The 25766-nt window shown below is 49.0% G+C and overlaps 1 protein-coding gene and 1 long non-coding RNA gene across 2 annotated transcripts; one reads left to right on the forward strand and one right to left on the reverse strand.

Moving 5' to 3' along the window:
• Window positions 1-19772: 19772 nt before the first annotated feature.
• Window positions 19773-21631, forward strand: LOC121479726 (basic proline-rich protein-like). The gene is made up of 2 exons (XM_041735507.1): window positions 19773-20769; window positions 21505-21631. The coding sequence occupies exons 1-2, from the start codon at window positions 20051-20053 to the stop codon at window positions 21545-21547; spliced, it is 762 nt and encodes a 253-aa protein (XP_041591441.1). The 5' UTR covers window positions 19773-20050; the 3' UTR covers window positions 21548-21631.
• Window positions 21632-25688, reverse strand: LOC121479727. Its single transcript, XR_005984811.1, has 2 exons — window positions 25098-25688; window positions 21632-21975 (listed from the first exon to the last, which is right to left on the reverse strand). It is a non-coding gene; the product is annotated as an uncharacterized LOC121479727 (long non-coding RNA).
• Between the last annotated feature and the right edge of the window lie 78 nt (window positions 25689-25766).

A 25766-nucleotide genomic window follows, 5' to 3' on the forward strand; every position in this document is an offset into this window, starting at 1 on the left:
GGGGCCCGGGCGCTCGGGCCTGCGCCGGGCTCGGGGCCGCCCCCGCGTGCCTCAGTGTCCCCGCGCGGCCGGGAGGCGGAGGGGCGGGCCGGCGGGGGAGGCGGGGCGCGGGCGGGGTCGGCCGGGCCGGGCGCCCGGGCGGGAGGCAGCTGCATATCTGCGGTCCCGACCACAATTGCTGGGAGTCGCGTCCCGGAGACTGGCGGCGCTGACTCTGCCCGCTGCGGCCGCCGCGCCGATTAGAGCCCGAGAGGGAGCGCCAGCCCGGGGGAGGGGGCAGGCGGCGGCGGCGCCCCGTGCGCCCCTGGACGCCCCAGCCCCCCCAGCCCGGTGCGCCCCCGGCCCCCCAGCGCCCCCAGCCCGGTGCGCCCCGCCCCCCACCGCCCCGTGCGCCCCTGGCCACCCCCCCCCGCCCGGTGCGCCCCTGGCCCCCCAGCGCCCCCAGCCCGGTGCGTCCCTGGCCTCCCAGCCCCCCCAGCCCGGTGCGCCCGTGCCCCCCCACCCCCCGCCCCGTGCGCCCCTGGCCAGCCCCCCCCGCCCGGTGCGCCCCTGGCCCCCCAGCCCCCCGCCCGGTGCGCCCCTGGCCGCCAAGCCCCCCCAGCCCGGTGCGCCCCTGCCCCCCCACCCCCCGCCCCGTGCGCCCCTGCCCTCCCGACCCCCAGCGCCCCGTGCACACCTGACCACCCCCCCACCCCCAGCCCCGTGCGCCCCTGGCGCCCCTGCCCCTCCCCGACCCCCCCCTCCCCGTGCGCCCCTGGCCCCCACCCCCGGCCCCCGCCCCTGCCCCCTCCCTCCCCGTGCGCCCCTACCACCCCCCGCCCGTTTCGTGCGTCCCTGCTCCCCCGCGCCCCGCGCGCCCCTGGCCCCTGCCCCCGCGCGCCCCGGTCGCCCCCGTTAGGTGCGCCCCTGCCCCGCCCCGTGCGCCCCACCTTCCTCCGCCGCCCGACCCCGATGGGGGTCCTGCCTCCCTGCACCGGCTTTGCCGCGGCCCGGACCCCGGGCGTCCCCCACTGCACCCCGAAGGGCCCGCCCGCCCGGGGTCGCGACGGCCCCTACGTGCGGTCGGCCCTAGGCGGCCAGCCTCTTCCTCACCCCCACGTCCACGCAGGAGGAGCCGGAATCCCGGGGCCCTCCGTCCCCTTATCCCCCGCTCCCCGTGAGCACTCCAGGCAAAAGGTGCTCCCCTCGAAGAGGGGGTCAGACTCGAGGGGACGGGCATCCAGGGGCCAGAGCACCCCCTGCCGGCTGGCCCGGAGCCCCCGCCCCTCCCCCTCCAGCTGTGACCTCCAGCTGTGGTGGCTGGGAAGAGCTGGCCTCTTTGATCTGGGAGCGTGGCCACCCCCTCCAGGCGCCCCATTAACCTCCATTATCCCAATTAGGCAGCCCTCCCAGTCCTGGATCCAAGCTTCAAAGCCCCCTCACAGGGGAGAAGAGGGGCTGAGTCCTAGGCCTCCCCTCCCTGCCGCCCCCAGCCACAGCGCTCTCAGACGAGACCCAGGTGTCCTGGTCCCCAGCTTGCTTACATGCTAGCCGGCCAGAAAAGGAACCCAAGGGCCACCCAGATCCCAATCCTTAAACTTCACCAGAAAGAGAACCAGATAGAAAAGGAACCTTCTTTGCAGGCTCCCAATTTTCCCGCATTAAATGATTTAGGTAGCAATATCCAGGTTCCGGCTGACCTGAGCTTCCCATCAGCTTATCCTACTTTATCCTATGGAGAGGGGAGCCAAGAGCCACCCCCCTTAATCCTATCTCGACACTCCCTTCCCCCCCTCCTGGAACAATTTCCGCTGGGGGAGCCGGAGCAGGGCCCGCACAGTGGCCGCTTCCTGGAACATTTTCCTGCATCCGAAACCGCGAGTCTCTCCCCAGGGACCGGCTGATCAAGGCCAGATGGGAGCAGGGATGGGGGAGGAGGAGAGGGAGCCAGGCTCTCACCATCACCCCCTCCCAACCCATGCACACCACAGGGAGCCCCTGCCCTGACACACAAAGGCGCACACCACATGCCACAGTAACACACCCAATGGATATTCATGGCGGCACTTCATGAACCACAGGGGCCGGGTCGTGGAGGGAGACATGCAAAGTCACATAAATACATTCAACAAACACCTAGGTGATCCCTCTCGCTCTACATGGTCCCTTACCCTTGGGCACTGGGTTTTCCCTGCCAGCTAAGGAGACCATAGGGATCCAAGAACATGGGGATAGGACAGCAGGGAGACTATTAGCTCCCAGGGTAAGGGGACAGACAGACACAGCTAAGGCTGCCTGTGCCCTGCCGGACAACACTTACCACTCTGCTCCACTTCTGGATGATTCTCAAGCCTGACCTCTTTTTCCTGGAACCTGGGGACCAGGGTAGAGGAAATCTGGGATGCTTCCCTTGGTGCTGACCTCAGGGCATTTTCTAGTTGTTTCCAAATTATTCCTAGAGAAAAAGCATATGGTGTCCAGTGCATTCATTCATGGCAGCCCAAGGACAAAGGGCAAGAATATGCAGCTCCAGGGAGCTCTGGGGACCTGGGGACCTGTGGTCTCGCTGGTGACAGCCCACCATCCACTGCTCCCCCAGACCCCTCCTTAGAAGGGTGGTTGAAAAGAAGAGTGTGGGTATTGTGTCTCCTGGTCAGCCCTGTCTTTGGCCTTATCCTCTTCTGCCCTCTGCTTTTCCAGTACAGGGGCCTAATTCTTTTCTTCTTCTTTTTCTTTTTCTTTTTTCTTTTTTCAGAGATCTATTCTTACATCTGGAATGTTTGTCTTTTGGTGAGAAGGGTGCAGATTTGGGGCATGGATACAATATGGGACAGAGCATTGGAAAAGCTGAAGGTGGAGTAGTCTGCTCTTTTCTGGAACATCTCACTAGTTTAGGAGAAATATTTGGTTATTTTAATTTTATTATTTATTTATGTATATACTTATGTATTTATTTATTTTTAAGTAGGCTCCATATGCAACATGGGGGTCAAATTCATGACCCTGAGATTAAGCGTCTCATACTCTAGTGACTGAGCCAGATGCCCTGAGAAGAAATATTTGAAATTGTAAAGTTCTGGAGAATCTAGGATACAAGGTCACCATAGGGTGATAAGGAAATATGATAATAATCATAAGAAGACCAAAGCTAATCAGCCTGAGGAAAAGTCACTGTGTTCTTTCCTTGGTCTCGTGGCCTAATCAGAGGCATAGCCTCCTCTTTCTCAAGCTCACCTGGTAAGGGGATGACTCACTTGCTTGATGATTTCCTTCTCTAACTACCTGAAAGTCCTTTATTCAGTGTAACCATCATCTCCCATCTTTCTATTTAGTCTGCGACTTCTTGCTGTAGTTCCAGTAGAAAAACCTGTTTTTTTCTAAGATTTTATTTTATTTTTATTTTTTTAAGATTTTACTTATTAGAGAGAGAGAGCACAAGCAAGGGGAAGGACAGTGAGAGATGGGGAGAGAGAGAGAGAGAGAAAGAGAGGCAGACTCCCCGCTGAGCAAGGAGCCCGATGCGGGCCTTGATTCCAGGACGCCCGGATCATGACCTGAGCAGAAGGCAGACGCCCAGCCAACTGAACCACCCAGGTGCCCCCAAGATTATATTGTATTTTTAAAAAATATTTTGTATTTATTCATTTGAGAGAGAGAGAGAGCATAAGCAGGGGGGTACAGGCAGAGGGAGAAGGAGAAGCAGGCTCCCTGCTGAGCTGGGAGCCAGCTGTGGGGCTCAATCCCAGGACCCTGGGATCATGACCTGAGCTGAAGGCAGATGCTCAACTGACTGGGTCACCCAGGTGCCCCTAAAGATTTTATTTTTAAGTAATCTTTACTCCCAACGTGGAGTTCGAAGTCATAGCCCCTAAGATCAAGAGTCACCCGCTCCACCTACTGAGCCAGCCAGGTGCCCTGAAAGGCTAAATTTAATAAAATAAAACAGCTCTTGCCCTCAACGAGGAGCTCTTGGGCTTAAGTTAGGAAGATTCTCTCTTCCAAAATAGGGTGCATGGTGCTGCCCAACAGTACCTTAGTGCTTAGTGCAGGGGGCAGCAAAGCAGGGGTGCTAAAACCAACACATTTTGAGACAAATAATTTGTATTTCCTGTTTCAAAAAATACAAGCACTAAAGTAGTCATTGTAAGAGAAATCAGAATTTTGTGGTTCACCTTTGCTTGTAGTTACTTTTAGTATTGCTTCTGTCTTGAAGCCCTTATGGTAGAAGCATCTTAGAGGGTTTTAACTTCATTCAGCTCCGTTCCGTGTGTAGGGACAGCAGGAATGCTGATGTGTGCCGCGATGGGAAGGGTTTCCAGAGAAGGCAAAACCCCCGGAGGGAAGGGCAGTGTGCAAAAGCTTCTCGGCTTTCAGGCAAGGCCTTTCTCAGGCTCCTTGGCACCGCCAGGTGGCAGGAGTGAGCTGCTCAGCGGCCCCCTGCCCCTTCCTGGGCGGGTTGGAGGCAGAGGGTGGCACATTGTAGCTGGGGCCAGGGCAGCAAGGGCAGCGCTGGGGGGAGGGGGGGGTCAGAGGCTTATGGCACTGAGTCTGCCCCTTCCTGGGTCTTGGCTCAGAGGGGATGAGGTGCTTGGCAAATTGGCAAAGGTCCCCGTTGTCCTGGCTCCTAGGCCAGAGTTGAGCAAGGTCTAGTTCCTGCCCCCCTGCCTGCCCGCCTTCCTTTCACAGATATTTCCTGAAGGCCTGTTGCGCACCAGGTGTGTGCTAGAAGCGTCCCATGCAGCACTGAACAAGTGCGCGATCTTCTGGAAGAGAACCAGGGAAACAGCTCCTGTGACCCTGGGAGGCAGTTTGAGCAGTGCCTTAAGCCCGTTCTCTTGAAAGTCAGAGGGACGAGGGTGTGAAGCCAAGCTCCTCCGTTTGCTAGTTGTGCAAAGCCGGGTGAGCCTCGGTCTCCTTGTCTCTAAAATGGGAGTAAGCGGTCCTCTCGGAAGACCAGCAAGATAGTATATAAAATTCATGCTTAAAAATGTGTTTTTAGGGATCCCTGGGTGGCGCAGTGGTTTAGCGCCTGCCTTCGGCCCAGGGCTCGATCCTGGAGACCCGGGATTGAATCCCACGTCGGGCTCCCAGTGCATGGAGCCTGCTTCTCCCTCTGCCTCTCTCTCTTTCTCTGTGTGACTATCATAAATAAATAAAAATTTAAAAAAAGATAATCTATTAATAAAACCAACTTTTCTGGGGATCCATGGGTGGCTCAGCAGTTTAGCACCTGCCTTTGGCCCAGGTTGTGATCCTAGAGTCCCGGAGTCAAGTCCCACATTGGTCTCCCTGCAGGGAGCCTGCTTCTCCCTCTGCCTGTGTCTCTGCCTCTCTTTCTCTCTCTCTCTCTGTGTGTGTGACTATCATAAAAAAAAACATGTGTTTTTAGGGGCGCCTGGGTGGCTCAGCTGGTTAAGCGACTGCCTTCTGCTCGGGTCATGATCCCAGGGTCCCGGGATGGAGCCTATTCCACGGGGTGTTTGTTTGTCCCTCTCCCTCTGCCTCTTCCTGCCCTTCCCCTGCTCGTGCTGTCACTTGCGTGTGTGTGCATGCTCTCTCTCAAATAAATATTAAACAAATTTTTTTTTAAGATTTTATTTTTTAATGAGAGACACGGAGAGAGAGAGGGGCAAAGACGCAGGCAGAGGGAGAAGCAGGCCCCATGCAGGGAGCCCAAAGTGGGTCTCCAGGATCACGCCCCGAGCTGAAGGCAGGGCTAAACCGCTGAGCCACCCAGGCTACCCCCCAAAAAAATTTTTAAGTAAAATAAATAATATTCATTGCCTGTTGTGTAGGTGGTGTAAATGCCGAATGCTAGGGGAGCAGCACCCAGTTCATAATTGAGGAGACTTCCCAGAGAAAGTGAACCACTGTTGTAGAAATTTGAAGGATGAGTAGAAGGTACTTAGGAGAGAGAGCTGGTGGTGGGGGTGGAGGGAGGTGGATGGGGAAGGTTAGACGACTCCAGGGAGCATGGATTCATACCCCCGGTTCAGGAGCAGCAAGGACAAGGACAAGGCTAGCTTCCCACATTTGAATCTAGCATAGTCCAGATTCTCCTCCAATCAACATTCGCTTAGTGAACACCTACTATGAGCCTCTTTCAAAAGTTGTAACGAAAAATTAGAAGCCCGATTTTTGGGACACCTGGCTCAGTTGGTAAAGCATGTGACTTTTGATCTCAGTGTTGTGAGTTCAAGCCCTACAGTCGGTATAGAGATTACTTAAAAATAAAACCTTAAAAAAAAAAAAAAAAAGCCTGATCTTTATTCTCAGATGCCTACAGAAATTGGGGAGAAGAAAGAACAAGGGCCCAAATCTCCTCCTCGCAGCCTTGCTGGCCTGATCCTCTTGCCTCTGTCTTCTCACTATTCCTCTTCCCTCACTGTGCTGACACCAGTCTGGGTGCTGCCAGAAAAGTCCAGTGAGTGGGCTGTGCATTCCCTACCATTCACATTTTTACCACTCAAGAATGGCTAAAATAAACATGAAGCCTACCTCTGAGGGGAAGAAACATATTAAGAGATAATCTATTGGGATCCCTGGGTGGTGCAGCGGTTTAGCGCCTGCCTTTGGCCCAGGGCACGATCCTGGAGACCCGGGATCGAATCCCAGGTCGGGCTCCCGGTGCATGGTGCCTGCTTCTCCCTCTGCCTGTGTCTCTGCCTCTCTCTCTTTCTCTGTGTGACTATCATAAATAAATAAAAATTTAAAAAAAGATAATCTATTAATAAAACCAACTTTTCTGGGGATCCATGGGTGGCTCAGCAGTTTAGCACCTGCCTTTGGCCCAGGTTGTGATCCTAGAGTCCCAGAGTTGGTCTCCCTGCAGGGAGCCTGCTTTGCCCTCTGCCTGTGTCTCTGCCTCTCTCTCTCTATGTCTCTCATGAAAAATAAATAAATAAACATTTAAAAAAAAGAATCATGATTTTCTACTAGTTTGAGGAGTTCACAGGCTGGACTGGGGTCCCCTTGTATGTTCACTCTATCACTGTGCAACTTCTACTTTCAAATGATCTAAACAGTAGCCCCATAGTCAGTGGGATTGAGAGTTTTGTATCTCACTTTTCTGCTTCCAGTCTTTTAGCGGCTCCTCTTACCCCAAAATAAAGTCCAGAGTTGTGTGTGTGTGTGTGTGTGTGTGTGTGTGTGTGTTTTAAGATTTATTTATTTCTTTGAGAGAGAGACTGGGGAGGAGCAGGGGGAGAGAATCTTCAAGCCGACTCCCTGCCCGGCTCCATCCCACAGCGACCCTGAGATCAGGACCCTGAGATCACCACCTGAGCCGAACCCAAGTTGAATGCTTAACTGACGACGGGGCCACGCAGTCGCCACGCAGGCGCCCCTGAAGTCCAGAGTCCTTAATGAACCCTACAGTTCCTCCTGGTCCTGGCTAACCTTTAATTCATTCATCCACTCAACCTTTATCAAGTGTCTATCATGAGCCAGGCACGCTGCAGTCGGTGCAAACAGGCAAACAGGGGCAGCAGTTTTCCCCCCTGAGGAACTTCCAATCTCTTGGGGAAACAAAAGTTGAAGGAGTAGTTACAGGGTGATACGGGACCTGGGGCTCTTTCAGAAATTGGGAAGGAAGGAGTCTCTGAAGAGATGAGAGCTAAACTGAGTCCAGAAAGATGAGTGGAAGTTAGCTGGGGGTGGAGGGAGACAGGAGGGTCCCAGGCAGGGGGACCCTGGCCTGAGGAAGATAGAGGCCGTTGGAAGAACATGAATAGACAGGGGGGAGGAGACTGTGGCCAAACTTGAAGAGTAGATGACTCAGAGCCTTGCAGGCCAAGTTAAGGTTGGAGCACTTTATCCCCAGGGTTCTGGAAAGCCTTGGAAAGATTTAAGCAGGGCAGTGTAATACAAACAGGGAAGATTTTTTTTTTAAGATTTTATTTATTTATTTGACAGAAGGAGAGACCACAAGCGGGGGGAGGAGCAGAGAGAGAGGGAGACTCAGACTCCCTGCTGAGCCCAGGACCCTGGATCATGTCCTGAGCCAAAGCAGACACTTAACCAACTGAGCCACCCAGGTGCCCAGGGATCCAGAGATGAGAGTTTTTTTATTTTATTTTATTTATTTTAATTTTTTTAAAATTTATTTATTTATGATAGTTACAGAGAGAGAGAGAGAGAGAGAGAGGCAGAGACACATGCAGAGGGAGAAGCAGGCTCCATGCACCGGGCGCCCGATGTGGGATTCGATCCTAGGTCTCCAGGATTGCGCCCTGGGCCGAAGGCAGGCGCCAAACCGCTGCGCCACCCAGGGATCCCGAGAGTTTTTTAATACTCTTTTTTTTTTTTTAAGTGATCTCTACACCAAAGATGGGGCTCAAACTCATGACCCCAATATCAAGAGTTGCATGCTCTTCCAACTAAGTAAGCCAGGTGCCCCAAACAGATGAGTTTTTTTTTAAAACAATTTATTTATTTATTTTTTAAAAGATTATTTATTTATTTATTCATAGAGACACAGAGAGAGAATGAGAGTCAGAGACACAGGCAGAGGTAGAAGCAGGCTCCATGCAGAGAGCCTGACGTGGGACTCGATCCAGGGTCTCCAGGATCATGCCCTGGGCTGCAGGCAGCACTAAACCGCTGTGCCACCAGGGCTGCCCCACAGATGAGTTTTTAAGAGGGATATACTGTGGAGCATAGATTGGATCTGGGTGTTTTCAAACCTCATCAGCCTCTCGTTTGCAGATAATACTTTGGGGTCTTTTCCTGATGGTACAATTTATCACCTGTGACGTGTTTGTGTTAGTTAAATGGTCTGAATGTGACCTTATTTACAAATTTCTAGGGAAAGCAGAACCCTCACTGGTGTTGGGTCATTCCATAAGCACTTATTGGGGGGCTGTTTTGTGCCCAGTACAGGTCCACGTGCTGGGGATATGAAGATAAATCAGACCTAACTCAATGTACAAAAAAGAGAAACAGCTTTGATCCATAAAAAAAGTTTTCTTGCATAGATCAACAACAATAAAGTCAAAAGGCGACTGACAAGGGAGAAAGTATTTCCAATTTTTTTTTTAAAGGACGAGTATAGGGACGCCTGGGTGGCTCAGCCGTTGAGCATCTGCCTTGCACTCAGGGCATGACCCCTGGAGTGTGGGGATCCAGTCCCACATCGGGCTCCCTGCATGCATGGGGCCTGCTTCTCCCTCTGTCTGTGTCTCTGCCAATCTCTCTGTGTCTCTCATGAATAAATAAATAAAACCTTAAAAAAATAAATAATGAATATATTGTATTTATGTATATTTAAAAGTGTAAAATAGTACAGCAGCTGTGGAAAACAGTTTGGCAGTTTCCCATAAAGTTAAACATACATTTACCATGAGACCCAGCCACTCCAATCCTAGGTATTTACCCATGAGAGTTAAAAACATGTCTACAGAGATACATGGGATTCATAGCAGATTTATTTATTCATAAAATCAAAATATTGGAAATATCCCAAACATTCATCAAAAGGTAGACAGATGAGGGGCCTGCCTGGCTCAGGCCCTGGAGCCTATGATTCTTGATGTCCAGGGTTGTAAGTTCAAGCTTTGCATTGGATATAGAGATTATTTTATTTTATTATTATTTTTTAAGATCTCAGGACTCCAGGATCATGCCCTGGGCTGAAGGCAGCGCTAAACCACTGAGCCACCCTGGGCTGCCCAAGAGATTATTTTAAAATAAAATCTTAAAAAAAGAGGCCCCTCCTGGGTGGCTCATTCGGTTGAGTGTCCAACTCTTGATTTTGGCTCACAATCTCAGTTCCTGTGACCAAATCAGTAGGGAGAGATGCCTGGGTGGCTCAGGGGTTAAGCATCTGCCTTTGGTTTGGGGCATGGACCCGGGGTCCCGGAATCGAGTCCCACATCGGGCTCCCTGCATGGAGCCTGCTTCTTCCTCTGCCTGTATCTCTGCCTCTATGTGTCTCTCATGAGTAAAACAATAAAATCGTAAAATAAAAAAAAAAGAAAAAGATTTTATTTATTTGAGAGAAAGAGAGTGCATGCATGCACACAAGCTGGAGGAGGAGTAGAGGGAGAGGGAGAAGCAGACTCCCCACTGAGCAGGGAGCCTGGGATTGAGACATGAGCCAAAGGAAGATGTTTAATAGACTAAGCCACACATGCACCCCTAAATAAAATCTTTAAAAATAATAATAAAAAAATTTTAAAAGGTTAATGGATGACAAACAGTGATATATTCATATAATGCAATACTATGAAGTGATACTGGGGAATAAGCCATTCATATACACAACAGTATGTAAGAATCTCAAAACCATTAGGTTGAGAGAAAGAAGCCAGAGCAAAAAAAAATAAGGTACATATTGTACAATTCTGTTTCCGTGAAACTCTAGAAGAGATAAAAGACAAATCTAATTCTTATTTATTTAAAGATTTTATTTATTTATTCATGAGAGACACAGAGAGAGGCAGAGACACAGGCAGAGGGAGAAGCAGGCTCCATGCAGGGAGCCCGACATGGGACTCGATCCCGGGACTCCAGAATCACACCCTGGGCTGAAGGAGGCGCTAAACCGTTAGGCCAGCAGGGCTGCCCCAATCCTTTTTTAGAATCAAACCTAGAATGACATCTAATCAGAAGGCACATTACTGGCTGTGTGTGGATTGAGGTGGGGGAGGGTTAGCAGGGATTGGGACAATGGGGCAGAGGGAACATTTTAGTGCAATGTTCTATATCCTGATTATTGTGATGATTACATGGGTATTATCATTTGTCTAAATTCATCAAAATATACATTTTAAATGGGTGCATTTTATTGTGTAAAAATTATACCTCACTGAGGTTGATTTTTATCTCAAAACCCAAACGGGGCGCCTGGGTGGCTCAGGCAGTTAAGTGTGTGACTTCGGCTCAGGTCATGATCTCAGGGTCCTGGGATGGAGTCCCACATTCAGGCTCCCTGCTCAGTGGGGAGTCTGTTTCTCTCTCTCCCTCTGCCTCCCCCACAATACGCTCTTTCTCTCTCAAATAAATAAATAAAATCTTTAAAAACAAACCAAGCAGAACAAAAGACAATTGACAGGGAAAATATATTTGACATATTTTAACAAAGAATATTTTTTGTCTTTTTAAGTTTTAATTCCAGTTAGTTAACACACAGTGTTATATTAGTTTCAGGTGTACAATACAGTGATCCACTGATTCCACACATCACCCGGTGCTCATCACTGGCAAGTGCCCCCCTTCATCCCCAGCCCCTATTTCACCCATCCCCCACCCACCTCCCCTCTGGTAACCAGCAGTGTGTTCTCTATAATTAAGATTCTGTTTCTTGATTTCTCTCTCTCTCTTTTTTTCTCCCTTTTGCTCCTTTGTTTTGCTTCTTAAATTCCACATATGAATGAAATCTTGGCATTTGTCTCTTTCTGACTGACTCATTCCACTTAGCATTATACTCTCTAGCTCCAGTCACGTCCTTGCAAATGGACTTTTTTCTATTTTTGTAAATGGATTTTTTAATGTTTATTTTTATTTAAGATTTTATTTATTTATTTGAGAGAGTGCAGAATGAGAGAGAAAGAGAGAGAGAGACAGACAGACAGCCCGAGCCGAGAGGGGCAAAGGGAGAGGGAGAAGCAGGCTCCCTCCTGAGCAGGAAGCCCAACATGGGGGCTTGATTCTGGGTCCCTGGGATCATGACCTGAGCAGAAGGCAGATGCCTAACCAACTGAGCCACCTAAGCGTCTCGGACTTTATTTTAAAGATTTTATTTTGGGGGGCACCAGTGTGGCTCGGTCAGTTGGGCATCTGCTTTGGCTCGGGTCATGATCCCAGGGTCCTGGGATCCAGACCTGCATCGGGCTCCCTGCTCAGTGGGGAGTCTGCCTCTCCCTCTCCCTCTGCTGCTCCCCGCCCCCCTTGTTCTTTCTCTCTCCCTGTCAAATAAGCAAATAAAATTAAAAAAAAAAAATTTAGGGCAGCCTAGGTGGCTCAGTGGTTTAGCACTGCCTTCAGCCCAGGGCATGATCGTGGGGTCCTGGGATCGAGTCCCACATCGGGCTCCCTGCAGGGAGCCTGCTTCTCCCTCTGCCTGTGTCTCTGCCTCTCTCATGAATAAATAAATAAAATATTTAGAAAAAAAGAAAAAGTTATATAAAAATAAAAAAATGTTTTATTTTTTTCAATAAACTCTACACCCAGTGTGGGACTTGAGCTAACAACCCAAGACCAAGAGTCACATGCTCTATTGATTGAGCCAAACAGTCATCCCTTATTGCAAATGGATTTTAACAAAGAATTAATATCTAATATACATAAACAGCTTCCTAAAGTCAAACATTTCAGTAAGAAAAATAGAGGAAATGAAAGGAGAGAACAAAATACAAATGGACAATAACAGAAAAGACATTTGTCCTTATAAATTTTGGTAAATCAGGGGATCCCTGGGTGGCGCAGCGGTTTAGCGCCTGCCTTTGGCCCAGGGCGCGATCCTGGAGACCTGGGATCAAATCCCACGTCGGGCTCCCGGTGCATGGAGCCTGCTTCTCCCTCTGCCTATGTCTCTGCCTCTCTCTCTCTCACTGTGTGCCTACCATAAATAAATAAAAAAAAAAAATTAAAAAGTAAATTTTGGTAAATCAGGAAAAAATAAATCTTTTTTTTGGAAAAAATAAATCTTAATTATGGAATTATCAGGTTGACAAATTTTTAAATTGGTGAGAATTTGGATAACAATCTTTCACAGAGCCACTATGAGTGTAACTGGGAATATTTTGGTGTATCAAAATTTTCAATTTACTGATAATATGTATCAAGTGCTTATTGTGTGCTGGGATTCTGACTGCACTTCAACTATTCTATGAAGTGAAAACTCTTTTTAAAAAAAGATTTATTTATTTGAGAGAGTAAGAGCACATGCACATGAGCTGGGTAGAGGAAGAGGGAGAGAAGCATACTCCGCACTGAGCATGGAGCCCACCTGGGGTCTATCTCACAAGATCACAACCTGAGCCCAAATTAAGAGTATGACACCCAACCACCCGAGCCACCCAGAGCACCTGGAGTAAATACTCTTATTTCTGCATTTTATGTATTTATGTATTTATGTATGTATGTATTTATAGATTTTATTTATTTATTCATGAGAGACACAGAGAGAGAGGCAGAGGGAGAAGCAGGCTCCATGCAGGGAGCCTGAAGTAGATCTGGGTCGCGATCTGGGTCTCCAGGGTCACGCCCTGGGCAGAAAGCGGCACTAAACCCCTGAGCCACCTGGGCTGCCCTATTTCTGCATTTTATAAATGAAAGTTCAGTGACTTGCCCAAGGGTCATACAGCTAGTAAGTGACAGAGTGAGGATTCACAGGTATGGTCTGTCTCCAGAATCTGTGCTCTTAACCACTGTGCTGTGCATTTCCCCACTCTCTCCTAAATGCTATATGTAGGCACAAATACATACATATGAAGATATTTGCTGTGGGAGAGTTTGAAATATTAAGAAAGAATGAAATAAAGTAACGTGAAAAGATCTTTAACAGATTTTGTTAAGTAAAAAAAAAAGCAAGCTATAGAATAATACTTACACTATATATTTACATAAAAAATACCAACAATGAAGACATAAGTGTGAACATAGCAAGTATGCTCAAAAGAGAGCACAGGACTTTTTCTATTTTGTTCACCGTCATGTCTTCATTGTTATACCATAATGGTGCCAGTACAGAGTAGGCATTGAGTAAATATCTGTTGGATGTATATAAATATGTGTAAATCATAGAATAGAGATTGAAAAGCTACAAACCAAGCTATGACCTGGTGCAAGTGTTTCCCTACTTTGGGAAAAAAGAGAAAGGTACAGGATGGGTTAGTGAAGAGAGGTGTGCACGTACTCCCCTAAACTTCTGGCTGTTTGAATCCTTTTTTTTTTTTTTTAAGATTTATTTATTTATTAAAGACAGAGAGAGAAAAAATAAATAAATAAAGACAGAGAGAGACAGAGAGGCAGAGACAGAAGCAGGCTCCTTACAGGGAGCCCAACGTGGGACTTGATCCCGGACCTTGAGATCATGCCCTGAGCTGAAGGTAGCCGCTTAATCGCTGAGCCACCCAGGTGTCCCTGGCTGCTTGAATCTTATACAAAGAGATGACGTTCATGTGTTACTCAAGTAAAGTAAAAACAAAAACCAAACCGGTTAAGGTGGGTGGACGGATGGGTTAAGTAGGTGATGGGGGGGCATATGGCTGGCTCAGTTGGATGGAGCCTGTGACTCTTGATCTCATGGTCATGAGTTCAAGCCCTACATTGGGCATACAGCCTACTTGTTTTTTTTTGGGGGGGGCATACAACCTACTTAAAAAAAATTATATAGGTGATGGTGAGTAAGGAATACACTTGTGATGAGCACCAGGTGTTAAATTGCTATCTTGTACAACAGAAGCTAATATTACACTGTATGTTAACTATTTATTTTTATTTTTTTAAGACTTTTTAAGGGGATCCCTGGGTGGTGCAGTGGTTTGGCACTTGCCTTTGGCCCAGGGCGCGATCCTGGAGACCCGGGATCGAATCCCGCATCAGGCTCCCGCTGCATGGAGCCTGTTTCTCCCTCTGCCTGTGTCTCTGCCTCTCTCTCTGTCTCTCTGTGACTATCATAAATAAATAAAAATTAAAAAAAAATTAAAAAAAAAAGACTTTTTAAAAAGAGGGTAGCCTGGGTGGCTCAGAGGTTTGGCGCCTGCCTTCAGCCCAGGGCCTGATCCTGGAGACCCAGGATTGAGTCCCACATCAGGCTCCCTGCATGGAGCCTGCTTCTCCCTCTGCCTGTGTCTCTGCCTCTCTCTGTGTCTCTCGTGAATAAATAAATAAAATCTCAGACACAGACAGAATGAATGGATTTGTGCCCCTCCTTCTTAGGAACCTGTGGTGGCCCCACCTTCTCTATCTCTTGTTTAGATCATTAATGAGCAAAATATAAATAGTTTTTTTCTCTATTATAATTTGGTTTAAAAAAATAATAATAATTTGGTTTGGGACAGGAAGTCCTGGAAGCAGAAATGAGATCGCAACCTTCAACCCCAGTTTACCAACTACCTATCTTCTTCTTCTTCTACTTATTTAAAACTTTCAAGATGTAATTTCAGGAAAAAGTTTATTCCTCAGCCCAAACTTCTGTTTTCCCTCAACCCTAACCACCCCCAAAAATAAAATTGCGGATGTAAAAAAAAAATTATTTATTTATTCACGAGAGACACACAGAGATGTAGAGACACAGGCAGAGAGAGAAGCAGGCTCCATGCAGGGAGCCCGATGCAGGAGGGACTCCTTCCTAGGATGGGGATCCCACCCTGAGCCAAAGGCAGATGCTCAACTGCTGAGCCACCCAAGCATCCCATTTAAGACTTTTTTTAAAGTAATCTCTGTACCCAATGTGGTGCTTAAACTTACAACCCCAAGGTCAAGAATTACATATTCAAAAAAAAAAAAAAAAAAGAATTACATATTCTACCAACTGAGCCAGCCAAGTGGCCCAACTAAGTGGAATTTAAGTAAAAAAAAAGAAAGAAAAGAAAAAAAAAGATTTTTCTCACACACAAATCCAAACAGATTAAAACAACAATAACAACAACTTACAATGAAAGCAAAAATGACTTGCCACATTTTCATTTCTCTTCCACCCTTCCAGCTAAGTAATAATATCCTCACTTTATAGATGAAGCAGCTAAGACTCAGACAGGTTAAGTAACTTGCCTCATGTTGCACAGCTATTAAGCCTGGATGAGAACTCTGACCTATAGCTCCAGGACCCAGGCTCACTTTACTCCACTATGTTTATAAATGTACAACCGTGTAAGCGCAATAAGACGTGGAAGGCTGCCAGGGGGAAGACAGCAGAGGTTGCAATGGGGGCACATTGGAGAAGCATGCCCAATTCTAGGGAGAGAAAGGATATTTCTGGAAAGAGTTCCAGAGATGAAGCTTGAACTCAGACTTGAAAAATGAGGTTTTTTGTTTTTCAAGATTTTATTTATTTATTTGAGAGAATGAGAGCGAAAGTGAGAGCATGTGCGCGCATGCAACAGAGCACTGAGGGAAAGGGAGAAGCAGTCTCCCCGCTGAGTAGGGAGGCCACAGTGGGGCTCGATCCCAGGACCCCGAGATCATAACCTGACCCCAAGGCAGATGCTCAGTCAGCTGAGTCACCCAGGTGGCCCGAAAGGTGAGTTCTTGAACTACTATGGGGGAAGGGCACTCTAGGCACATACCTGTGTGTGCATCAGCAGGATGTGACAGGAGAAACCACTTGGCCCATTTTATGAAGGGTAAATAGTTGAGTGTACCTGCTGGAGCTTTACTTACATCTTCAGATGAGAGGTCGGGCCTAGAGGGGCACCTGTGTGGCTCAGTTGGTTAAACGTCTGCCTTTGGCCCGGGTCATGATCCTAAGGTCCCTGGATGGAGCCCTAGAGTCTAGGGCTCTGTGTTCAGCAGGGATTCTGCTTCCCCTTCTACCCCTCCTCCCAGCTCGTTCTCTTTCTCTGTCTCTCAAATGAATTAATAATAATAATAATAATAATAATAATAATAATAATAATAGAAAGAAAGTTAGGGCCTGGAAAGATTTGATTCCACTTGGACTAGATGATGAGATCTCTCTTGGATAAGACAAGACTCCCTGGGGCCCATGGAGCCTATTTTGAAGAGTAAAGGAACCCATTCTCTATAGTAACCACACCAAGCAGGCAGTGGAGAGGACGCGTAACAAGGCGGTGATAATAAGGCAGTGACTAGGGATGTGGAGAGGGGAGGGGATGAATCTGACAGGCATCTGTGCAATAGGACTGGCGTGGTTGATGGCGGATCACTGCTGTGAGGGGGATGGGCAGGAGTCTGAAGACAGAGGCGTGTTGGGGAGAGAACTGGGCACCCGGCCCCCTAAAAAAGGGGCTGGCTTGTGTATGTATCTCCTTCGTTGCACTAACACAGGATATTGTAATTAGCTGTGTATGAGTCAGCCTTCTCATAAGCCACAAGTTCCTTGAGGGAGGACCAGGTCTTGTTCCTCTGTCTCCCACAGAGTCTAGCCCCATTTCTTGCATGGAGACTGTTCCGATTCTGAATGAAGGAGCACAGGGGAGAGATTGCCTTTAGTCTGGGGTGGGTCGGAGGAGATGGGAATGGTGGGAGATTAAAAAAAAAAAATCACACAGGTTGGGAGGCAGGAAGTTCCCCAGCCTACTGTCTCCCTTCTCAGAAGCCTGTCTCCTTGGTCAGAAGCCTGCCCCAGGGGAGATTGCCCAATTTTCCCCAAGTCCTTTCCTGGCTGGCTGAGAAATGGGTGGCTTCAGTGGTGGGGGAGAGTGTCTCCCCCCCAAGTCGGCTACCACTACCCAGAAACTGATTCTAAAAAGGCAGCATAAAAGAAGCCTCAGACTTCTACTTCTGTCCTCTAAACCACCAAATCTTGAGCTGTGTGGCAAGAGGTGGCATGTCTTTGGCACTGTGCCATCAGCTGATGTGGCAAGGGGAGAAGAGGAGAGAATAGGCGAGACGTGAACTCCAGCAGAAAGAAAAGGAGGCCATGGGCCTGATACTGGGGAGGTAAAAGGAGAAGAACTCAGTGGGTATTTTATTTTATTTTTATCATTTTTTTAAATTTATGATAGTCACAGAGAGAGAGAGAGGCAGAGACATAGGCAGAGGGAGAAGCAGGCTTCATGCAGGGAGACCGATGTGGGACTCGATCTCGGGTCTCCAGGATCGCACCCTGGGCCAAAGGCAGGCGCCAAACCGCTGCGCCACTCAGGGACCCACTAAAATACCCTCAGTGGGTATTTTAACTAGCATGACTATTTAATAAAAAATGTTAACCATTTTTGTTATAAAAAAAAATGATTTAGGGACGCCTGGGGGGCTCAGCAGTTGAGCATCTGCCTTCAGCTCAGGGCATGACCCCAGGGTCCTGGGATCAAGTCCCACATTGGGCTCCCCGCAGGCAGGGAGCCTGGTTCTCCCTTTGTCTGGGTCTCTGCCTCTCTCTTTGGGTCTCTCGTGAATAAATAAATAAGATCTTAAAAAAAGAAAAAAGTGACTTCAATCAGAATAGAGGAGGAAATGGATCTGAGACAACGATCTTCTGGACTTAACAAGCATCAATATTTGCCATATTTCAGTTATTCCTTTCTTCTTATTATTTGCTTCCCTACCCTGAAGCTGCTTCCTGCCCCTCCCCAACCAGTTATTCCTTTTTAAAAGTATTCTAAAATAATTTATAGACATGAGGGTCATTGAGTTTGAGCCCTACATTGGGAGTAGAGTTTACTTAAACAAAAATAATAATAATTTACAGACAAGGCATTAAACCCTTAAATATTTCTTTATAATTTTGTTTAAACCCTGTAATGAAATATTAGGCATTGTTACTAAAAATAGGTCCTTATATAATCCCAATACTATTATCATGCCCCGTAAATTAACAATCATTCCTTAATATTGTGTAATATCCAGTCCTTATTCAAATTTCCCCCATGTCCCCAGAGTGTCTTTTACAAGTGATTTGTTCAAAATAGGATCATATTGCATGTGACTGTTTTGCCTCCTACATCTCTTTTAAGCAAGAACGGCCCTTCCTCCTCTTTTTCCATGCCATTGACTTGTTGAATAAACAGTCAATTGCCCTGTAGAATGTCCTACATTTGGGATTTTTCTTTTTTGTTTCTTTGTGTTTCTACTTACCTTGTTCCACCAGGCCCCATATTCTCTGAAAACCAGCAATTAGGTCTGAAGACTCCTTTAGATTCAGGCTCAATATTTTTGGGAAGAATACTTGTTGGGTGATGCAGTGTTCTTCCTATGACATTACATCAGGGATGCATAACGCACATGTCTGGTGGTCTGACTCATAGTTTTGAAGCTGGGAGGAGGTTAAGCCTGAGGGGACCTAGGCCGTCAACCCCCTATAGACGCGGAAAATGAGGTCTGGCTGAGCCCCAACTTCCATGGTTGCTGGAGTGCAAGGCAGAGTGGGGTGAGCTCTTGGGGGAGGCACTGAGGGAAGCATAAGCTTGAGGTTGGCAGCGTGGACAGGCTCAGTCCTTGAGCAGGATGGAGCAGAGTTCTGTGACAGGTAAGACACAGGCAGCAGTGTCTCCCTTTAGTCCTGAGTGCACCTTACAGGAGTGGAGAGACTAGCCAGGCAAAATTCCCCAGGATTGGGAGTGGAACCTTTCTAGTGCCTATTCACTGTCCTGTAGTAGAAACCTTCCTCTTCAACTCTGGGCCCTTCGGTGGTGGGCCTGGTGAAGCCGCGGCTTAAGAAAGTTCCTGACTCTACTAGCTCAGTTTTTCTTGTTCTCTGGTTTCCGGTTCCTGCCTTATAATACTCTTTAATTGCTTTTATCTTAAGAAAGATTTTATTTTTTGAGAGAGAATGAGTTGGCAAAGGGGGTAAGCAGATTCCCCACTGAGCAGGGAGCCTGATGTAGGGAGGCTTGATTTAGGGACTCTTGATTAGGGACTCTTTAGGGTCAGCTAGGGATCATGACCCAAGCTGAAGGCAGATGCTTAACCAACTGAGCCACCCAGGTGCCTCTTTTTAACTGCTTTTCAACTTTAGAATGTGGTGTTGGAAGGAAGCTCCTGTACCACCTAACCTAGCCCCTCACCGAAGAATTTCTTCTTCCTCAGGAATAGCTGCATGTTAAAAAACAAAAACAAAAACAAAACAAAACAAAACAAAACAAAAAGAAAAAAAGAAATAGCTGCATGTTGTATGGGGAAACCAGGATGTACAGTGTGTATTTCCCCAGCCTTCAATCATTCACACTCCACTTGCATAATTTTTAACATTACCAGGTTCCCCTGGTTCCATAGTATACCATTAATTTTTTTTTTTAATGTTTTATTTATTCATGAGAGACAGAGAGAGAGAGAGGCAGAGACCCAGGCAGAGGGAGCAGCAGGCTCCATGCAGGGAGCCCGACGTGGGACTCGATCCGACGTGGGACTCGATCCGGGTCTCCAGGATCAGGCCCTGGGCCTCCCAGGCTGCCCCTATTAAGTTTTTCTTTACCATAACAACACTTCTGAGAACGGTGGGGTTGGTATGCAGTTCAGTTTCTTTCCACAGTTCACCCTCCACCTAGGAAGTGAGTGCATCACACTTGGGGAGATGCGGGGGCAGGGGGACCCCGCTGGGCAACGGCTGGAGCGCCGACCGGTTTCCCGACCTACAGGAAGGCCCGCGGCTGCCCAGGAGCCAGGCCCAGCCCCGCTGCGCACCCCGGCGGCCAGCTCTTCCCGGGAGCCTCGGCGCCCTGGGCCCCGCACCCGAGCAGGCCCTAGCCTCCAGGAGGGTCCCCGGCCCCGTCCCACGGCCCGTCCCACGGCCCGTCCCACGCCCCGTCCCACGCCCCGTCCCACGCCCCGTCTCCACCCCCGGGAACCGGCGCAGGCTCCCGGGAGAAGCGACGAGAAGTCAGGAGCCCCGCCCCATGGGCTTCTCGGGGAGGGAGGGCAGAGCGGGAAGGAGGGGCTGGCGGGGCGGGGAGCCCGAGGGCCCGGCCCCCCCGACCCCGGGGGTGGGGAGCCGCGGGCCGGGCCCCAAGGCCGGCCGGCCCCACCCCATTCCTCCGGGCACCTCGTGGCCCGGGCGGGTTTGTTTATGCAGCCGGCTCCCTCCTCCCCCAGCCCGGCCCTGCGCCCGCCCCCGGGGTGGCCCCGGCTCCGTGGGAGGGGGAACCGGGCCGGCCCCCTCCCCCCTTCCTCCCTCCCGCTCCGCCGAGGAGGCCCGGGGAGCCCGGCTGCCCTTTGCAGCCCTGCTGCGTCCGTCTGTCTGTCGGGGCCGTGCCCGTTCGGGGGCGGGGGTCTGGGGGCGGCGTAGGGCTCTCACCCCGGGACTCGGGAGGACGCTCGGGGCTGTTTGTCTGTCCCCGGGGAGGAAACCGTCTCATTTTTGGTTAAAAGAGGAACTTTCCTCTTCTTATAATGCTGCACTGCCGGGCAGGACTGCAGTCACCCGTGGGGGCAGACGTCCGGGTGGGGGTGACTGGTGCGGAAGTTGGCATTAAGCACTGGCCTCCCTCTCGCTCTGGTGAACGGAGGCTCCCAGAGGAGTCAGAGGGTTTGGATATTTTGGGAAGGCAAATGTTTTGATTGTTTCAAGACGAGTCTTTGGGGGCAGATTTAAATATTCAGAAAAGCTCTCTGCTCGCTGGGTTTGGGGTCTAGGCTCCTCTCTGAGCCTTCATGGAGCCGGGCCTGCCTTCTAGCTCTCTAGACTGCCGATGGGTTGTGGAATTTAGTCTCAGACCTTCCTCTTCCTCTTCGCCACCAACCCTGCTTTTATTTATTTGCCAAAGTGTCTTGGAGCTCCAGAGACCGTCAGCTGGGTGTAAAGTCAGGCCTGTCATCTTGCAGCCTTCCTCAGAAAAGAGAATACTCCAGAAGTTTGGGCCAGAATTCAGCTCCAACAATAATCAAGTTGTGTGGTTGACCATGCCTCCCAACTCTCCAACAAAGACTCTCATTTTAACCCCCAAGCCCTTCTTCCCCCTCCAGAGCCTTCAAGACCGCCAGAGCCACGGACAGGTTGCCAGACTGAAGAGGCCTTCCTAGAACAAAGTACAGAATAGGCTGGGGTGAACCACAATGCTTCGCAGATAAGGAAATAAAGACGTAGCAAAGGTACAGAATGAATCCTTTTAAATAGTGATAATAGTAGAGAATATCTGTAGTCAGTCCTGGATTTCTCATCAACAGGTTGGGCTTCCCAAAGAAACCAGACTTGTTATAATTCTGTTCTTAGTTTTTTGCCTTTCTAGGGCCCAGAAAAGACTGAGGAATGTGCACGATGATCCATCCAGCTTCTCCAGTCACCATTTCACTTCAGATGACTTTAGATAGCATGATGCGAAAACTCTAGGCTTGTTTTCTTGTTCAGAGAGAAGGTTTCTTGCTTAGAAGACTGTTGATACTTTATCATCTTATCAGGGATTCTGTCTTACTTTTTCTTTCCTGAGCTCCTTTATCCTAGAGTAAGCAGAACAGGTTTAAAAAAAAAAAAAAAGGGCAGCCCGGGTGGCTCAGTGGTTTAGCGCCTTCAGTCCAGGACGTGATCCTGGGGTCCTGGGATCAAGTCCCACATCGGGCTCCCTGCGCAGAGCCTGCTTCTCCCTCTGCCTGTGTCTCTGCCTCTCTGTGTCTCTCATGAGTAAATAAAATGTTAAAAAAAAAAATTAGGAGCACCTGGGTAGCTCAATTGGTTAATCATCCAACTCTTGGTTTTGGCTTAGGTCAGTATCTCAGAATTGTGGGATGGAGAAGCTATGTGGAGCTCTGTGCTGGGTGTGAAGCCTGCTTGAGATCCCCCCCCTTCATGCATGTATGCACACGCTCTCTCAAGAAAAAAAAAAGTCTGTTTTGTATTTAACAGCAGTAGTTGAAAGCTAACTGGGAAGGAAACTTACAATGGTGGTCTAAAAGGAAGGTTTTAAAATACCTGCATATTTTATTTTGTAAAATCTTCCCGGTTAAGTGATCAATTTTTTTTCAAGTTTATTTTTTTTTAATAATTTCTACACCCAACATGGGGCTCAAACTCACTACACCAAGATTAGGAGTCGCATGCCTTTCCAACTGAGCCAGCCAAGTATCACAAGTGGGAAATTGAAAACAAGAATGGCTTCAAAATCAAGAAGAATGATTTAATTTGTAAAAGGCAAACAACTGAAGGCTGAGAATCAATCCTTGGCATTTTATCATCTGGAGACGTATTCAGGATTTTGAGAACTAGGTTTCTTTCACTTCAGTGTTTGTTTACTGGGTGTTGATTATATCCTAGGCCCTGAGGATAAGAAGTGAACCGCTAGCTAGCATCCAGGCCCTCAGAATGCTTTATCCGGTTGGAAGAGATTGGATATTCAGAGATCTCTGATAGAAGTATGTAAAAAGAGTATAGTGGACAGAATATTCAACGTGGGGGATGTAGGAAAGACATCATAGAAGTCATTCCAATCAAAGTTAGGAGGAAGAGTCGGGTAGGCCAGAAGAGGGTAAGCTGAGTAGACTGTGGTTCTGGACTATGGAGCCCCAAGAAAGAATGCTTTGGGGGAAGAGTCCAGCAGAGAACAAAATGAAAGGTAAGATTGCAATGGACAGTTATGGAAGATGAGCCTGAATCAGTGCCGGGTGGACCACTCTGGAATGATACCACTTTGTGCATGGACCATTAGGACTGATTTTGAAGTAAAACATCTTTCAAATGACCCACGTTGCCTTTTAAACACGTCATTAGGAGTTAAATGATTTCATAAATGGTTATATAGACAGACACTGGCATGTGTGGGATTTGAGAAACCCTGAAATAAGTTATTCATTTTTAAAACTTCATTTTAGCTTTGTTTAAAGGAATTTTGTTCAGGTTTTCACAGATGAATTGGACAAGATGGGTCATGCCCGTTTGTTCTGAGTAAATAAGCGTATGTTGAGGATATCCCTCACGACCCTGGGGAAGCAACAAGAAAAGGAAGATGGTTCTTGAATTTCAGAGGCTAAATCTAGACCTTTTGGGGCACCTGGGTGGCTCAGTCAGTTAAGCATCTGCCTTCAGCTCAGGTCATGATCCCAGGGTCATGGGATCCAGTCTCACATCCGGCTTCCTGCTCAGGGAGGAGTCTGCTCCTCCCTCCCGCATTGCCCCTCCCTTGGCTTGTGCTCTCTGTCACTCGAACTCTCAGAAATCTTAAAAAACAACAACAACAACAACAAAAAACTAGGCCTTTTTCTCAGTACCTAGGATAAAATCAAACTCTAGTTCTCATTTCACTGATGGACTCGCTTAGAACAATGGGAATAAAACCCAAGCTTTGGAACTAAACAGAACCATCATGAATGATCTAACTTACATATTTGAGCCTCAGTTTTCTCATCTGTAAAAGCGGATGGCAACTTAAATTAATTGAAGGAATTAAGTTACACAATATATGTATGTTCAGAGGCTAACTATGTTAGTTCCTCCCCCACCCCCCAGCAAGTTTAGGTGTGGTCTTTTACTGACTAAACAGCTGTTAGAATCTCCAGAGCTTGGTTTACAAAGATGACTAATGCAGTTTCTAACATCCAGGAAGTTTCTTCTCTTCTGGAAGTTTCTTCTCTCCAGTTTCATCCCTTACTGTTTCTTACACTCTTGGTTTAGGGGCTAGTCAACTTGAAAGAACTAGTTAAAAATGCGTATTCTGAAGCCCCACTCCAGAGATCTGATTTACTAGGTTTGAGATGGGAGATTACGAATCTGCTTTTTTAAACGAGGATCCCCAGAGGATTTGGATGGAGACTGTCTGACATAGTATTTTGAGAAGCTTTGATCTAGGGAGGGATGCTATTAATTGTAATGTGAAGTTTTACATAAAGGCATACAGACGATGGTGCCTTTTGAACTGTCGTAGAAGTTAGATTTTTTTTCCCCAGTAGCTAGAATACAAAAGCATTAAAAATGTGTATATATACACGTTAAAAAAAAAAATCAAGCCTATTTTTATACATGGTTATACCAGGCTTGCTTTATTTGTTGAAAAATATATGGACTTTGAGTGGGCCTGTTCTGGGTTGGAATCTGGCACCACAGCTCACTAGATTCGTGACTTTGGGCCAGTTATTTCCCGGCCCAAGTTTCTTATAAAATAGGTAACATCCCTGGTAGCAGTATCTTCCTCAGGAGGAGGACACAGGAACGCAGAAGGCTTAACTGACCGAGGCACCTCGCACCCAACAATCCCTTCACCTCCCCTCAGGGCCTGCACGAGGCGGCAGAGGCCTGCTTTAGGGGGATCCGGACTTTATTTATATTTTATTTATTTTAAAAAGTATTTTATTTATTTATCCATGAGAGACACGGAGCGAGGCAGAGACCCAGGCAGAGGGAGAAGCGGGCTCCCTGAGGGGAGACCAAGGCGGGGACTCGACCCCGGGACCTCGGGGTCACGCCCTGAGCGGAAGGCGGACGCCAAACCGCTGAGCCCCCCGGGGATCCCCGGGATCCGGACTTTAAAGCGTGACCCCATGTCACCAAGTGCCGCCCTGTAAATAATTTAGCGACAACACGAAGACACCGGGAGGGGCCGCAGGGAATGACCTCCGTGTCATTGACGACTCACCCAGGCCGCCTCCACCAACACCGGGGGAGGGGGGGGAAGCGAGGTAGAACGGGAGGTGCCAGAAACGCAGGTGTCTGAGGGGAAAGTGTCCTGTGACTTTGGTTACAAAGGCCCGCGCTCTCCTCCTGCCGTCCTGCTTCACGCCGGACGGGGCGTGTGGGGAAGGAGAGGCAGGAAGTGGCTGACAGGACGCGGACTCTGGGAGGTCCTCCAGGCCCAGCTCTCGAGAAAGTCAGCGCCGCGGAAGGCCGCCGCCGGCCCCCGTCTGCGGGACGAGTCGGGAAGATGGCGTCCGCCGGAGTCGCACAAAAGCCCGTGCGAACGGCCGGCGCGGGGTTGGCCGGGCGCGCGCGCACCCACAGGGCCGACACCCACACTCCGAGGCGCCCGCCCGCCCGTCCGCCCACCGCGGGGAGGGGGACCCTGGGGGGGCCCCCGAGAGAGCGGCCGCGGGAGGCAGAGCCGCGCTCCGCCCGTCTCGACCCTGACACTTGTTGCGCAGCACGGCCCCACCGCAGCGCGCCACCTAACCACTGCAAAGACGTCCCCTGAGGAGGGCCAAGATGGCGGCGGCCTCCTCTTGGCACAGCCCTGCTCCCTCCCCCGCGACGGGCGGCTCTGGCGGCGCCCATTGGCCCCCCTGGGGGCGGGGCCTGGCCCCCTTCGCCG

Source organism: Vulpes lagopus, chromosome 21 (assembly GCF_018345385.1).
Source record: "Vulpes lagopus strain Blue_001 chromosome 21, ASM1834538v1, whole genome shotgun sequence".
NCBI lineage: Eukaryota > Metazoa > Chordata > Mammalia > Carnivora > Canidae > Vulpes > Vulpes lagopus.

Excerpts from the sequence above, each read along its gene's own strand:
- LOC121479726 (XM_041735507.1), top strand. The coding sequence starts at position 20,051 with ATGCAGTTCAGTTTCTTTCCACAGTTCACCCTCCACCTAGGAAGTGAG. Across the intron at positions 20,770-21,504 it reads GCCCTTTGCAGCCCTGCTGC|AGCCTTCAAGACCGCCAGAG; the intron begins GTCCGTCTGTCT and ends TTCCCCCTCCAG.